This window comes from Pollachius pollachius (assembly GCF_949987615.1).
Source record: "Pollachius pollachius genome assembly, chromosome: 4".
Classification (NCBI taxonomy): Eukaryota; Metazoa; Chordata; class Actinopteri; order Gadiformes; family Gadidae; genus Pollachius; species Pollachius pollachius.
In genome coordinates, this window is record NC_136937.1 from 7,642,995 (window position 1) to 7,656,529 (window position 13,535).

Sequence of the window (13,535 nt, forward strand, 5' to 3'; positions counted from 1 at the left end):
GTCATTTATCTGCCGGTATAATTGCAATATCTATGGAAGTAAATCTGTGCCATCGGATTTTGAAAATAAAAAAGCTATTGAATTCTAAGCACTGAATGTTTATGCATTGAAATAACGTATCTGGATTTTTTTGCCTCTGAATTGAACTCTTAAAATTTTCAATAAATCATATTTAGCTTTATTTTCCAATGTTAAATATTCATAATCAAATATTCAACGTTAAAAAATTCAACGTAAATATTTTCAATGTCCCCAAATTCAACATGCGAAATTCAGCTGTAAAATTCAATGTCGGAAAATTCAGTGTTAACATCCGGGGACCCAAGGAAGAGCAATCGATCCTAGATGATAGATCGCGGTCAAGCAAGGAGAGCGGGAATAAGAGCGTCACTCGATTCTTCTTTCTTGATACAAACGTTACTTCTAAACAGCATTTTACACAGTAGCCTATAATAGGAAATGCTCAAAGGTAAATCAACGTCATTAAACACTGACTGTAGCTTTTTATGGGGAGAGAAGCAACGGTGGTGGGCTTTACTAAACGCCCTATCCATTGTATCGGTCTGTCAAATGCTAATCAAATCAAATCAAATGTATTTATTAAGCACATTTAATAACAACGTGAGGGGGCGAGGGGATCTTATGTTTTATTTATGTTTTTGTTACAATGCACACCGTTTTTTTTTGGTTTTTTTACTGCACTATGAAGTAAACGATGAACTTATGTCTGTATGTGAAGTGTGTGTGTGATTGCAGTGACTTGGCTGGATTTACACGCAACGTAAGAGTAATTGTATTGGGTCAAGGAGCCCAATTTATTAGGTTACCAATTTGGGGCAATCCGCCGAGGTCACTTTGCCTACGTTTGGTGTGATGCTGAAGCCCGCTGCCCACTGAGGAACGAGAGCGCAGAGCCGACAGTATTGCGCAACTGAAGCGGCAGCAGCCTGTAGTTCCAGTGGAAGCACGGCGTGCCTCGGGAAGAGGCACCCGACAGCAACCTGCTTTTAATTTGTCATCCTCATATCTGTATCCTGTCACTCGGTGCGGAATAGTCTTGGTTCTGCGCGCTCGTTGCGCTCTTGTTATGCCACCACAGAGGCATACCAACCGTTTTGCTGCAGCCACTTAAAGTGCATCCGGTGTCACAAAAAGAATACCCCCAATCCGAGTGATCGTTGACGATACAAACGTTAAGTTTTAAGCTTGGGCATGTTTCCGAACGTGAACGACTTCATGCCTGGCTACGCGTCAAACTCGTGCATGTTGCAGAAAATGTGCAAGAGCGCCCCCTAGGGTCACACTTTTCAGTGGCTTCTCTCCCCATAAAAAGCTACAGTCAGCGTTAAATGACGTTGATTTACCTTTGAGCATTTCCCATTATAGGCTACCGTGTAAAATGCTGTTTAGAAGTAACGTTTGTATCAAGAAAGAAAGAACCAGCGAGTGACGCTCTTATTCCCGCTCTCCTTGCTTGACCGCGATCTAGCATCTAGGATCGATTGCTCTTCCTTTGGTCCCCGGATGTTAACACTGAATTTTTAGACATTGAATACTGCAGCTGAATTTTGCAAGTTGAATTTGGGGACGATGAAAATATTCACGTTGAATTTTTTAACGAATATTTGATTTTGATTTTTTTAACATTGAAAGATAAAGCTGAATATAATTTATTGAGTCAAATTCAGAGGCAAAAAATCCAGATACGTTATTTCAATGCATAAGTATTCAGTGCTTAGAATTCAATGGCTTTATTTTCAAAATCCGATGGCACAGATTTACTGCCATAAGCATCGCCATAGAACCGCCCACAAAGCTACTTGCGCTTTGCGCTTCTCAGTTGCATTTCAGGCTGTTAAAATAGGGCTCATGCAGTCACAAACATCCACGTATATAACCACTCCCTTTGTCAAGCGCTGGGAGCACTTATAAATGCAGCGATGGGGGACTGAGCCCCGGCCACGAGGAAACACCGCCTTTAGACCCCCCCCCACGCCTTGATGAAATTGAAAGCCGAATCGGTTAACCCATGAGAAAAAGATGGAAATAGGACTTTGATTCCGTTTTTATGTGTGGATTTGAAAGAATGTTTTGAAGGTTGGAGCGTACAGATTTGTTATGGCTGTCAAGGAGACAAAACAAAGAGTTTAGCATGTAGGGGAATGACAAGGTGTGACAGGGAAGTGTGAAATGAATCGATGGAAGAAGTGAGGCAGTTCGTTTAAGTCTATTTCTTCTCGGCCCTGTTTGATGATCAAAGATCGTTTCACCTTGCTGTTTGTTTTCTCAGGTTTTTATTTCCTACCACTATTTCACCCCGTCTTTCTCTGTGTCTCTCATTCATGCTTTATTTCGCCCTTTCATACCTGCGTTCACGTCACTCCTTGCCCTGTCTGTGTGTGTGTGTGTGTGTGTGTGTGTGTGTGTAACGTGTTTCCTTGTGTGCGTTTGCGTCACCAAATATATGCTGATCTAAATCACATGTGCGTCATCGACCTTGTCTTCCTGCCGCACAAATAATGAAGCACCCATCATTAATTCAGTGGAATGAGTGTTGAACTTCAAATATTTAAAAAGATGCGTTCACAAACACACAACTCAAAAGCACACATGACCATCAGGGAGCCACACGAGTACCGTTGGGAATTTTATTGAAATCTCCAGACACATAATTCAGTTACATTCTGTAGCACTTTAAACTTCAAAACAAATATGCCAGCAAATTGAAATAACCTTCCCTTGATATAAATGTCTATATATATATGTATATCAGTATATATATATATATATATATATATATATATATATAATTTATTTTCTTCTTACCACTGGGGTAATTGTTTCCCGCCTTCATTAGCTTGTTTGTACCGTTTCTTTTCTTTCGTATGGTTTTGAGAAACAGCCGTTAAAAGTACGCACTACAACAGAGACATGTGATCCACGACTCTCAAGGTCATACACGCAGCAACAGCCCAGAAGGGAGTCTGTCCTAAAGCTTGTGTGTTCACCTCATTCAGTAACAGGCCATGGCAGTTCATCTTAATCTAGAACCTTCTCCAACCTTCTAGAACATTCTAGAACCGCCCGTCAAACATAGAAAATAATCCAGAGGCTGGATACACCAGAACGCACGAAGAACACACGCACACGCACACACATGTTGAACACAATGAACACGCACGCACGCACACACACACACACACACACACACGTTTAACACACACACTACCACGCCCACGTAAATGACACTGTTGTGCGAAATATACACTCTCCATTTAAATTACATTAGATTTACATGATTCTTCATACTTCACAAAAACACATTTTGTACAATATGTTTACAACAAAATGGAGGAGTCGATGACCAGCAAAAGAGCCCACTAGAGAAAAGCATGTGGTGCAGGAAACCCTGTCTACCAACCAGATCCAAAAGGAGTTTTCTATGCACGTATGTCTGTGTATGTATCTGTTTGTGTGTGCATGTTCTTAGTGTGTGTACTGTACCTAATTTGTGACTACAGCAACAGAGAGAGAGAGAGAGAGAGAGTGAGCAAGAGAGAGAGAGAGCAAGAGTTAGCCAAATGATTCAGAACTAAGTGAATTTGAGTAGCTCTGTGATCCATCCATCGGTCTAGCCGTCTGTCTACCTCTGTCTGTCTGTCTGTCTGTCTGCCTGTCTGTCTGCCCCCACCACCACCACCTCTGTCTGCTCTCCTCCCTAGCTATCTGGCTTGCCACAATGCTACAGATGTGATCTGCTGATCGGGGAGGCTTGCTTGTTCGCAGGCACACCATCATGTCATGTCATCGCGGCATCTGTGGTGCATCTGAATATGACCGAAGAAAAACACAAATAAAACAAATAAAAAGATCAACGCGCCATGGGGGAAACACAGCCTAAATGGAGTCGCGGAGAGCAAACAATCGCTTCAGACCCTGCACTGCGGAAACCCTGTGTCACAGCTGTGTGACAAAGACATCTCTCTCCGGTGTCCTTTATTTACCCTTCATGTGCATGTGCACTCTCACGTGCACGTGCACTTTCGAACACACAGACACACAAACACACACAAGCAGTCCGTAGTCTTGTCTTCTGGTACGATGTCTCTGTCCACTGCCAGAGGAAAAACCGATCCCGGCAGTACAGTTCCCCGTCTTTGTTTGTGTGTTTGGTGCGTCGACCTCTTTCTTCAGGCAGTGGAGAATATGATGTCACAAGACATCCTGAGGGGGGCCAAGTCAGCTCTTGCCGCAATCCAGCCGGGGTCCCACGATAAATCTGTGTTTGTTTCTTGGTTTGTTTGTCGGTTGGTTTCTTTGTTTGTTGTTGGTGTGGTGACGGTGGTTTCGGTTTCGGTTGGTGTGGTTGATGTTGTTGTTGTTATTGTTGGATGTTTGTTTTAATTGCGGTCGTGATCCTCTCAGTACAGGACCCTGAGCAGAAACTCGGCCAGGATGGATATGCCCACCGTGACACAGAGGCTGCGCTGTGATTGGTCGCGGCCGCTGCCGCTCTCCGCCTCGTCCCGGTTCCGAGACTCTATGGAACCCTGGGAAGGGGGGAACGATAGAAGAGGAGGAAGAGGAGGAGATGACGAAGAGTGATTGAAGGACAGATGACAGACAAGCAGAATAGAAGCGAGAGTGGGAGAGGGAGAGAAAGGTAGAGAGAGATAGGGAGAGGGGGGGAGGGAGAGGGAGAGAAGGAGGAACCGTGGGAGAGAGGATAGAGAGAGAGAGTGAAAGAGGAAGGGAGAGAGAGAGAGAAAAAGAGAGATAGAGGAGAAAGGGAAGGAGGGAAAGAGAAAGCAGGAGGAGAGAGAACAAGGGAGATATGAAAAAGAAATGGAAGGATGAAAAGGCGGGGAGAAGATAAATAGTTTGTCATCGTCGGTAATATCAAATAGAGTTTACATATTTGATATATTCACATATTTCTCCTCTTGTTTGTTCCCATGAAAAGGGTTCAGAACAGACAAAGACATCAGGAGAACAGGGAGGGGTAAGCAGAGGAGCTGAGCGTGCGTCAGACTTTTCAGACTTTCGGCACGGGTGGTAAACAAAACATTTACCAAAGTGTAAATTAATGGAATCCCTTCTCAACGTCATCAAAGGAGAGCTTTGTGAATACTAGAATGTTTTACTATTTCTCACAATTTTGCCACTCAATTGATAGTGGTACCTAAAACCAGGAGCCAACACACTGGGCCACGGGGCCACGGGATCACAGAGCCAATTTTCAATGTATGCACTTTTCCCTTCTAATTCGTTATTCTCTCTGTTCTAGCGTGTTGCGGTGACTGTGACTGGATGCCTGGACTCTCCTTATGGATCATCGATTTAAAATGTTTTGCCTGTTAATATGTATGTAGGTATGTCAATTATGGCAACCGTTGCACTCCTGACCATCCCTGGAATGAGGGATCCCCCACTCTGCGTTCCTCCTTAAGATATCCCCCTTGGTGACTAAGGGAGTTTTTTCTTGCCCTCTTGGGGGCTTGGGTTAGGGGGTTGTCATAAATATTTGACCTCTGAAGCCCTTTGAGACAGTAATGGTGGTAAAATTGAATTGGGTTGAATTGAATGGGGCCACAGGGCCAGCTAGACCCTCACCTCCTCGCAGTCAAAGTCGTCAGAGGGAATGCATTTCCGTCCACTGTCCTGCGTCCACCAATCAGAAAACAAGAAACAAAACGGCACATTAAACACAAAACAGCAATGTCTCGCCTCTGCCAAGTTTGATTGGTTGAGAGTACAACAGGACTCGACACTGGGGTGGGCTGGGATGGGAGGCGGGGGTTGATTGGCTCCTGGAGGATATGATTGGCCCTAATGGAAGTACCTCATTAAGGAGATGATGCGTCATCAGCGGTGTTGTTATCGGCGGAAACATCACAAGCTCGGACTTGGTGATGCAATCAAGGAGAAACGACTTGATCCAGGGAGACGTTGAGGTGTCTGATTACGATGTAACACGAAACGTGTAAATAATGATCCTATTTTCATTTCCATGGCTTTGCTGAATATCTTGCTAATAATGAATGCGTGAATATATATGTTTTGTGTTTGAACTCGTGCACATCGTTGAACAGGTGTTTGAACCATTCAAAGCGTTCAAAAAATAAGAAGGGAAAAATAACGTGGATTTAAAACATAGACGTCAGCAAAGACGTAAGTGTGTGTCGCCACAGCCCTGTGTATAATGTTACATGCTGGCCATGGAAAAAAGCATGCATATACAGTATTTATTATATATATATATATATATATACACACACACACACACACACAAGGTTAATCTTTGACTGTGAAGCCAAAGATGAATTCCAGGTGAGTAAACAATAAAGATGTCCACTATATATAATATATAGATGTTTATATATTGTTCATCCCCTGCAGGATACATTCATCAAACCACACATAATTTGGGAGAATGCAGCACCACAGACCTATGTACGTGGCAGTGATGTATAGAGAAACAGCTTCAGGCTATGATTTGGAATCACTATAATTACCCTGACAATAGAGCGTATCAGGGGGTAGGGCCATCTCACTACAGCAACATCTATTAATATACATATACAGGCACAGGCGTATGTATGCATGCACACACATACACACACACACACTCATTTGTGATTGTTTGTCTTCCTATTTATCACTGTCGGCCATCATCTTTCTCGTCAGCATCTCATTAGGCAATCTCCTCTCGCTGTCGAGCTAGATGAGCCTATCGGATCCGAGCACTCGACTGGCAGTAAACTCTTTCGACACGCACACAATCATCGCATATAAATTGAGTCTGGAAAGTCGGGCATTTTAGAAGTATGTTAATGAAAAATGTATATTTTATGTAAATGCCAGGATAGTAGTTTGCAGAAAGTACACACAAACACACGTAAACACATACAAAAATATACATGAATCACATGCAACAGTACATACATCCACCCATGAAATCACACTCTCACACACACGGTCCGTTATCATACAGTGACTGAGTTCAGGAAGGAACCGCTTCACTTAGCGGTGCTTTTTAGCTTAGCGTGGCTACTGGGGCAACAACCACTTTAGAATAGGCGAATGGCTGTAGCAGCTATCATAGCCTAGCGTCTTTGTGAGTAAAAAGGATTGCACATTCTGCTTCCAGGAGACCCTGTCATTACCAGGCAGCCATCCATTTGTGGGTAAGGAACTGCTCAAATTATGATATAGAACAACCCTACCTCTATCAGCCTTAACCCTATCCAACCCTAGACCCTAAGCGTCTTTGAGTACTTGAGTACTTTTGGCTGGGCCTATTATTAGGCCCAGCCAAAAGAGACACTTTGTCCCTGACTTCAGCAGACCTCACACACCTGTGTGGCCCCTTGTGTTGGCTTACAATATTAAACTTCTTTCTTCGATGCCCCTTCACAATCTTCTCTGTTTGTGTAGTGAGCAATATGTAATGTGACTATCTCAAGTAGTAAAGTAGGAAAAAAAAGAACAAAAATAAATAAATCATGCATGTTTAATCTTTTGGGCGAGATAATGGAACACATACTTTGCCCCTGAAGGCCGTCGTGTGAAACATGCTATGTTTGTGTAGCATCTCGTGGCCATTTTAGTTTTCGTCACAGCGCTTGTGTGCGCAAGAGTGTAGAAAGTTGGCTGGATAACCCCTTATTCCAGTCAAATCCATAACTACATTGAATTATTAATTTACTAGACCTCTTCCATAATGTATAGCTCTATATAATGGCTCTTAACCCCTCAGCTGCAACCCCCCTCTCCCCTTACATAATAGATTGCCTAATCAGGAATTTAGCACGACAGGAATAAGCTTCATAGAGGTGGGGGATCAGTTTCAAAATGGCTTCCGTACATTTTCCCGTTCATGTCTGTGTACAAACCGCCTGGTTGGGCAGACTTTTCACTGAAAATGACATGTTTATTTCTTAAAAGGGCCCGGCTCACATGAGAATACTCAAAGCTTCAACTTTTCAACATCTGCTCGCGCTCTAGCTCAGTGTTTTCAAACAAAGAGTATGAAAATGTTTCCCTTCCATCAACTCGGATAGAAGGGAATATTGTTTTGTGATCTCATTGAGGCTTTCTCTAGAAATTTTTTCTCTGTTTTTGGTAAAAACAGAGAAGAACGTTCCGAAGTTCTATGTTGCAGAGTTGGCTTCTCTGGGCTTTGGCCTACATATGAAGGAGCTCAGCAACGTTTGAACAGTCGTGTCTTGGTGAGGGCAAAGGTGTAGGCCGGGCTGTTACGTCCCTCTTAAATGCCATCGGAGCACTTGTGCAAAAAAAACAAACTTGTAAATGTCAGCAACAGTTTATTTCTAAGTTTATGGTCGTTACTAAACCATTACCCGTTTTTTTAACTCCTTTATTCATAAAGGTTACAGGAGGCAACCTCAGAATGTTTACTTTTGTGCAGAAGACAGAAACGTGTTTGGGCAAGACAAGCAAAGAGTTTGGAGGTTGGCGAATCAATTTACATAAAAGTTTTTGCAGAGAATGTGAGGCTGACAAGACTGACGTCTGTGGTTTCACAGAAGTCAAGGTGTAATACTGGAACGACATCACGCTGTTGCCAAGTCTCAAAAGTTTTCTGAGATGGCGTGACCGAAACGCCCTTCATCTCTGTTGTATCCCTTCGGTGGCAGACCTCTCAGAAATGGATAAAGACGAATGGCTGGGAGAATTTAATCAAAAGCGTCTCAACAGAGAGAGCTACTACCCTTTGGTGTTGTTTGCTGAGAGTTGACGTTGAACTATTAGAGTTATCCATATTCAAAGGCATAGTTCATGTCACAGCACAGGGAGAATTGTACGGTATAGACATCGTTGTGAAAGGACCCACTCACCTGCAAGTTAGCACAAGTAGAGAACATGCAAGCGCTGTCTATTGGTTGGAGCGCGTTGCCATGGAGAGAAGGGACAGGCTTGGCGAGGATTGGCGGCTGGGCGGGGGGAAAGAACGTGGGCAAGAGTTCTGTGACAGGAAGTGATGCCTCCGAGCCGTAGCCAAATGCGCGTATTGCGTTTCCTGTGAGGGGAAAAAGAGGCATAGACAGGAAGGGTGAAATGTCATATTCTCATTGGCCTGGTTATTTATATGGAATCACAGAAGGAAAACATACATCACGGGTACATTACCAGTACATTAACCTGCCTTAAAATACATTCTGCAAGAGAAATAACAGTTCATGTTCAAATTCATTTCGCAGGTAGGCGCATAGGTGAGGGCACACACGTCATTTTTTCCAAATTCCCATTTTCTCCATTTTGTTCACTGATGTTTTTTCTCTTCTCATACACACACACATGCACACCCACTTCTATATGTTACAGTTACATTCTCACACACACACACAAACACCTACCCCACCCCCCCCCCACACACACACACACAGACACACACCACTTCACTGCTAAATGTCACGGGTACATTCTCACCCACACACACACACACACACACACACAGGCGAATGCACATACACTCTTAATAAGCGCGACTCACTGAGGCAGGAGTTATGTGTGAAGTCCCGATGGAAGGCATCACAGTCACGCTCATGATTGCCAGTGCCTCTGCAGGTGCACCACAGGCCAATGGTGATGTTCGTGGGGCTGTTGTCGCTGTAGTTAGGTGTCACGTCGGAGCCTGGGCCGATGTGGAATGGAAGAATGAGAAAAGGCAAGAAAAAAAGAAAGCACGATGACTTAATTAGGAATGGGGGGCTGTTAATGACGAGGAAGGAATAAGAATCAGGAAAGAGGGATTCTTGAGTGGGTTAGGAGAGGTGCTTTAACCGCTCTCGGGATCGTTCCGAAAGCAATATTCTACAGAGGAGTAAAGCGAAAGATGCCCCCCTAGAGTGCGGTGGACATCTGCGAGCTTGATGGAAGCCAGCAGGGCACTCATCAATCAATACTCATCATAAACCCATCTCCAGGAAAAAAACCTGATCCCACAAACGTCAATAATAATAATAGGGACAATACAACAAATCAAGGCAGAGCAAATAAACGTCAAAAATAATATATAATAAAAAAATATTATACGTATATTTATTATTATTATTAATTCTGATCTTTATTAATGAAGCTAAGTCAAATGAAAGCTGTCATCACTTGCATTCAGACCCAATCGTGTACTTTGGCAAAAACATTGTTTTGATTCTGATAGCTCGCATGCCGAGGGTAAACTCAATTCATCAGATTAGATTAATTTTCCAATTAGTTAACCTACCAATGAGTTCAACCCACCAATGGGTTCAAGGAGTTCCACTCACCAATGAGGCCGACATAGGCCATGAGGCAGCCATGGTAGTTATCCTGTGGGCATCCCGTCACGGTGTGAGGAGTCACCTGGCAGTTCATGTGGTAGTCAGCCAGTCTGGACCTAAAGCAACACAGACACACCATACATATCATTGTATCACCATAACAAAAGCACACAACGTTCACAGTGGAATCCTCAAACACCATATCACCTAGCGGTCAAATTTTGGTGCTAAATGCTAGCATCTAGATTTAAAACCAAGAGCAATGCCGGTCGCACACCAGATGATCCAAGGAGGGCACACACACACACCGGGAAGATGGGATCTTAGGTGTTGTTCTGTTTGCTATAATGGGTGGTGGTGGATGGCACTGCTTGGTGCCAGGGTTTTCAGCAGAGCTGGAAGTTCTATCAGGCCGACAAGTGCTGTCATTGAAGATAATGGCTTCGGATTCATAGAACACACAGCGTGTCTGGTTCGAGACTGGCTAAAGGCCCAAAGGGCAGCCAAAGTGATGCAATCAAACCATTTCGGAGTTCTTCACCGCTTCCGGGAGATACTGTCAAGAGTGGTGATGAGAGTGAAGTTATGAAGGGATTGGTAGTGGACAACATTGTCAATCGCCACCTATGTGGCTGCCACACGCCACTTGGCAGTTGATCATTGGACATGAGCGTTTGGCACCCAAGCGATGAAATATCTGACAATGAAAAACTGTATCGGATGAGATAACAACTGCTATGAATAACGTCATGAATGCTTTTGAATCACATGACTGCATCACCTTTTTGGAAGGAGAGCATGAGTCATGCAAGTCTGGAGTTTGGGATTAAGTCTGAGTCATTGCCATGTAAAGATCTGTCGTAGCTTTATAATCCCTATGCAGGTATATATATAGCAATGATGTATCATTATGAAGATTTTTTTAAAAATCTGGATGGTTTCTAGTGCATTATCTCATGGCTACTGAATTGTCCAGGGATAGGACAGGAGTGATGAGAATCCATGTCATTTCCTCAAGAAAAAAGCCATAAATAGCATGCTCCAAAGCATGAAACCTGACGTTTGTAAAACAACGCTTATCGGAAGAGAGATTCCGACGTTTTTTAAGGCGAGCTTAGCTAGGGGCAAAGTTGGGACCAACAGACTTCTGTGATGTCATACTGACCAGGGGGGAGAGGATATGCACGGTGCTGACGTCACAGCCCTCACAATTCCCCTGAATCATTTCAATTCATTGATCTGATTCATATGTACATGAATGTACGCGTATGCACGCATTGACCTATTTTAGTCAATTTATTTTCAGTGTTTCCTCTCCCAAATCAAACCGACCACAAATTACCTTCTATTGCATTCACAAGGAAGATATCCTAAATTCCTGACAAACTCACCCACACACACATTTGTGCATCATCCGCAGCTACAGGCAATTTCATTCCTTTAATTACGGAAACCTGCATGTCTTTAAAGTACAGATAAATACCTGGAAGAGAGCAGCATGAACACAGGGAGGACATAAACCATTGTTTAAACGTTTTAATTATGATTACGTTCTATTATGTTTTGAATATATATATACTTTTTTATATCTATATATGTTGTGACTTGCATAGTGTCAAAAAAGTGTTTGTCCATGAATCAGTTGTGGTGGTTAACGGTCTCATGTTAACCATGTGGATTGAGATACAGAAGGGCAGGTTGGTGAAGCGGTGAGACGTTGTGATTCTTAGCAGAAAGGTTCCGGGTTCAATCCCCAACGTCTTCAGTCTACCTGTAGCAACGTTTGACCGCTATCTGCTAATTAACTAGAACACAATCTTTGTCTTCAGCTTTGGATAAAAACATCTAGCTAAATGACTAAAGACCATGTTAAGACATGACTTAGTACTAAAACCAATCAAAACATCAGAAAACAAAGCCTTAAATGAAACCTCTCTGGCAGTGGACGTGCATATATTTATGTACTGAGCACCCGGCCGCTATCGCTGCAGGCACATCTGTTTGAGCACACGAGACGATACACTTCAATGACTCCTGTGCCATAGACCCCCTTTCATGGCAAATATTCTCATTTGTACCGTGATATTAACATTAATGAACCGGGACCCCATACCAAGATCCCCAGGTACCATTCCATGAGGTAGCCTCTTTAGACGATAGCGAGCACTGTGTTTAGAAGTGTGCTCATAGGACGGACAGAAACACTGTCGATGAAGAGGAAGGAGAGCCGATAGCCTTCACATTTCAACACAACATCAAGTGTGTGAATTGTGTGATGTTCTGTCCACCAAACAAAAGGATGAAAGCACAGACTGGACTACTTGTCAATTAAAGGTCAGCTCATGTGATTTATAAGTGCTAGACAGCTCTTTCACTATGCAAAGTCTAGGGCACTTTTGAATCAAACAAAGAAAAAAAACAACAATAAACCTATTTAAATTGTTTGCAAATAAATATATTGTTTTAAAGCGTTTAATGTTATGTCATCCCGGACATTTCTATTTCTTGAATGCACACATTTTCAGTTTTTTGTAACTGTCTTGCTTTGGTTTTTCTGTTCTATTTATCTCTATTTATTAACCAACCACAAATATTAATCCAGTGAATGCTACATATCTGCTCTTTATCACGGGAATAGAGACAAAAGGGAACTAATTGTTGGCTGGAATTGTCTGAGGAATTTTACACATTACCAATGACTTCTGCTTCATTATTCATTTCTGGGTTCCTACGTTTAAAGACCATCAAGATTACTGTAGGCAGTAACACAAAAGGACACACTAGTATCTTTGGCTCCCACTCCTAGCTGATAGGCTCTGAATTTAATACCATAATCTGTATCAGAATTCGCTTTAAACTACATTGGACAAAAGCAACAACCAAAGTCGTAAATGATGCTTCTGTTTACATCTGTTATGAATTTTGATATTTACACGTGTGTTATACTACTCACAGTATGTGAGTAGTTTTTGTATATTTATTTTACAAATTCACTTTTCTGCACATTTTTCTGTTAAATTCATATTATTCTCCTGAACTTCTGCGGTGACATTCACATTTTCTGTTAGATTGATTATGTCTCTTATCTTGAATACTGCATTAACATTTGTTAAAATGTTGTTTTGTTTTAAAGGTTACATTTATGTAAAATACACTCTTCCTCAGGGCCTCTAGATTTTCAAAAGTATAGTCTGGAATGATCTGGAATGGAATTACAGTTAGGAGGTCTCAGTGAACAACTATTAGAAAACG

At 42.5% G+C, this 13,535-nt stretch overlaps 1 protein-coding gene across 1 annotated transcript in view; it reads right to left on the reverse strand.

Annotated features, from left to right (window-relative positions):
• Positions 1-4,421: 4,421 nt before the first annotated feature.
• gfra2b (GDNF family receptor alpha 2b) overlaps positions 4,422-13,535 on the reverse strand; it is a gene marked incomplete at both ends in the record, with an annotated part of 78,267 nt that continues 69,153 nt past the window's right edge. The window contains 5 exons of the mRNA XM_079735651.1: positions 4,422-4,550; positions 5,614-5,661; positions 8,862-9,043; positions 9,518-9,658; positions 10,290-10,399. Coding sequence (XP_079591777.1) covers positions 4,422-4,550; positions 5,614-5,661; positions 8,862-9,043; positions 9,518-9,658; positions 10,290-10,399 — 610 coding nt within the window. The remainder of the gene's footprint in view (positions 4,551-5,613; positions 5,662-8,861; positions 9,044-9,517; positions 9,659-10,289; positions 10,400-13,535) is intronic.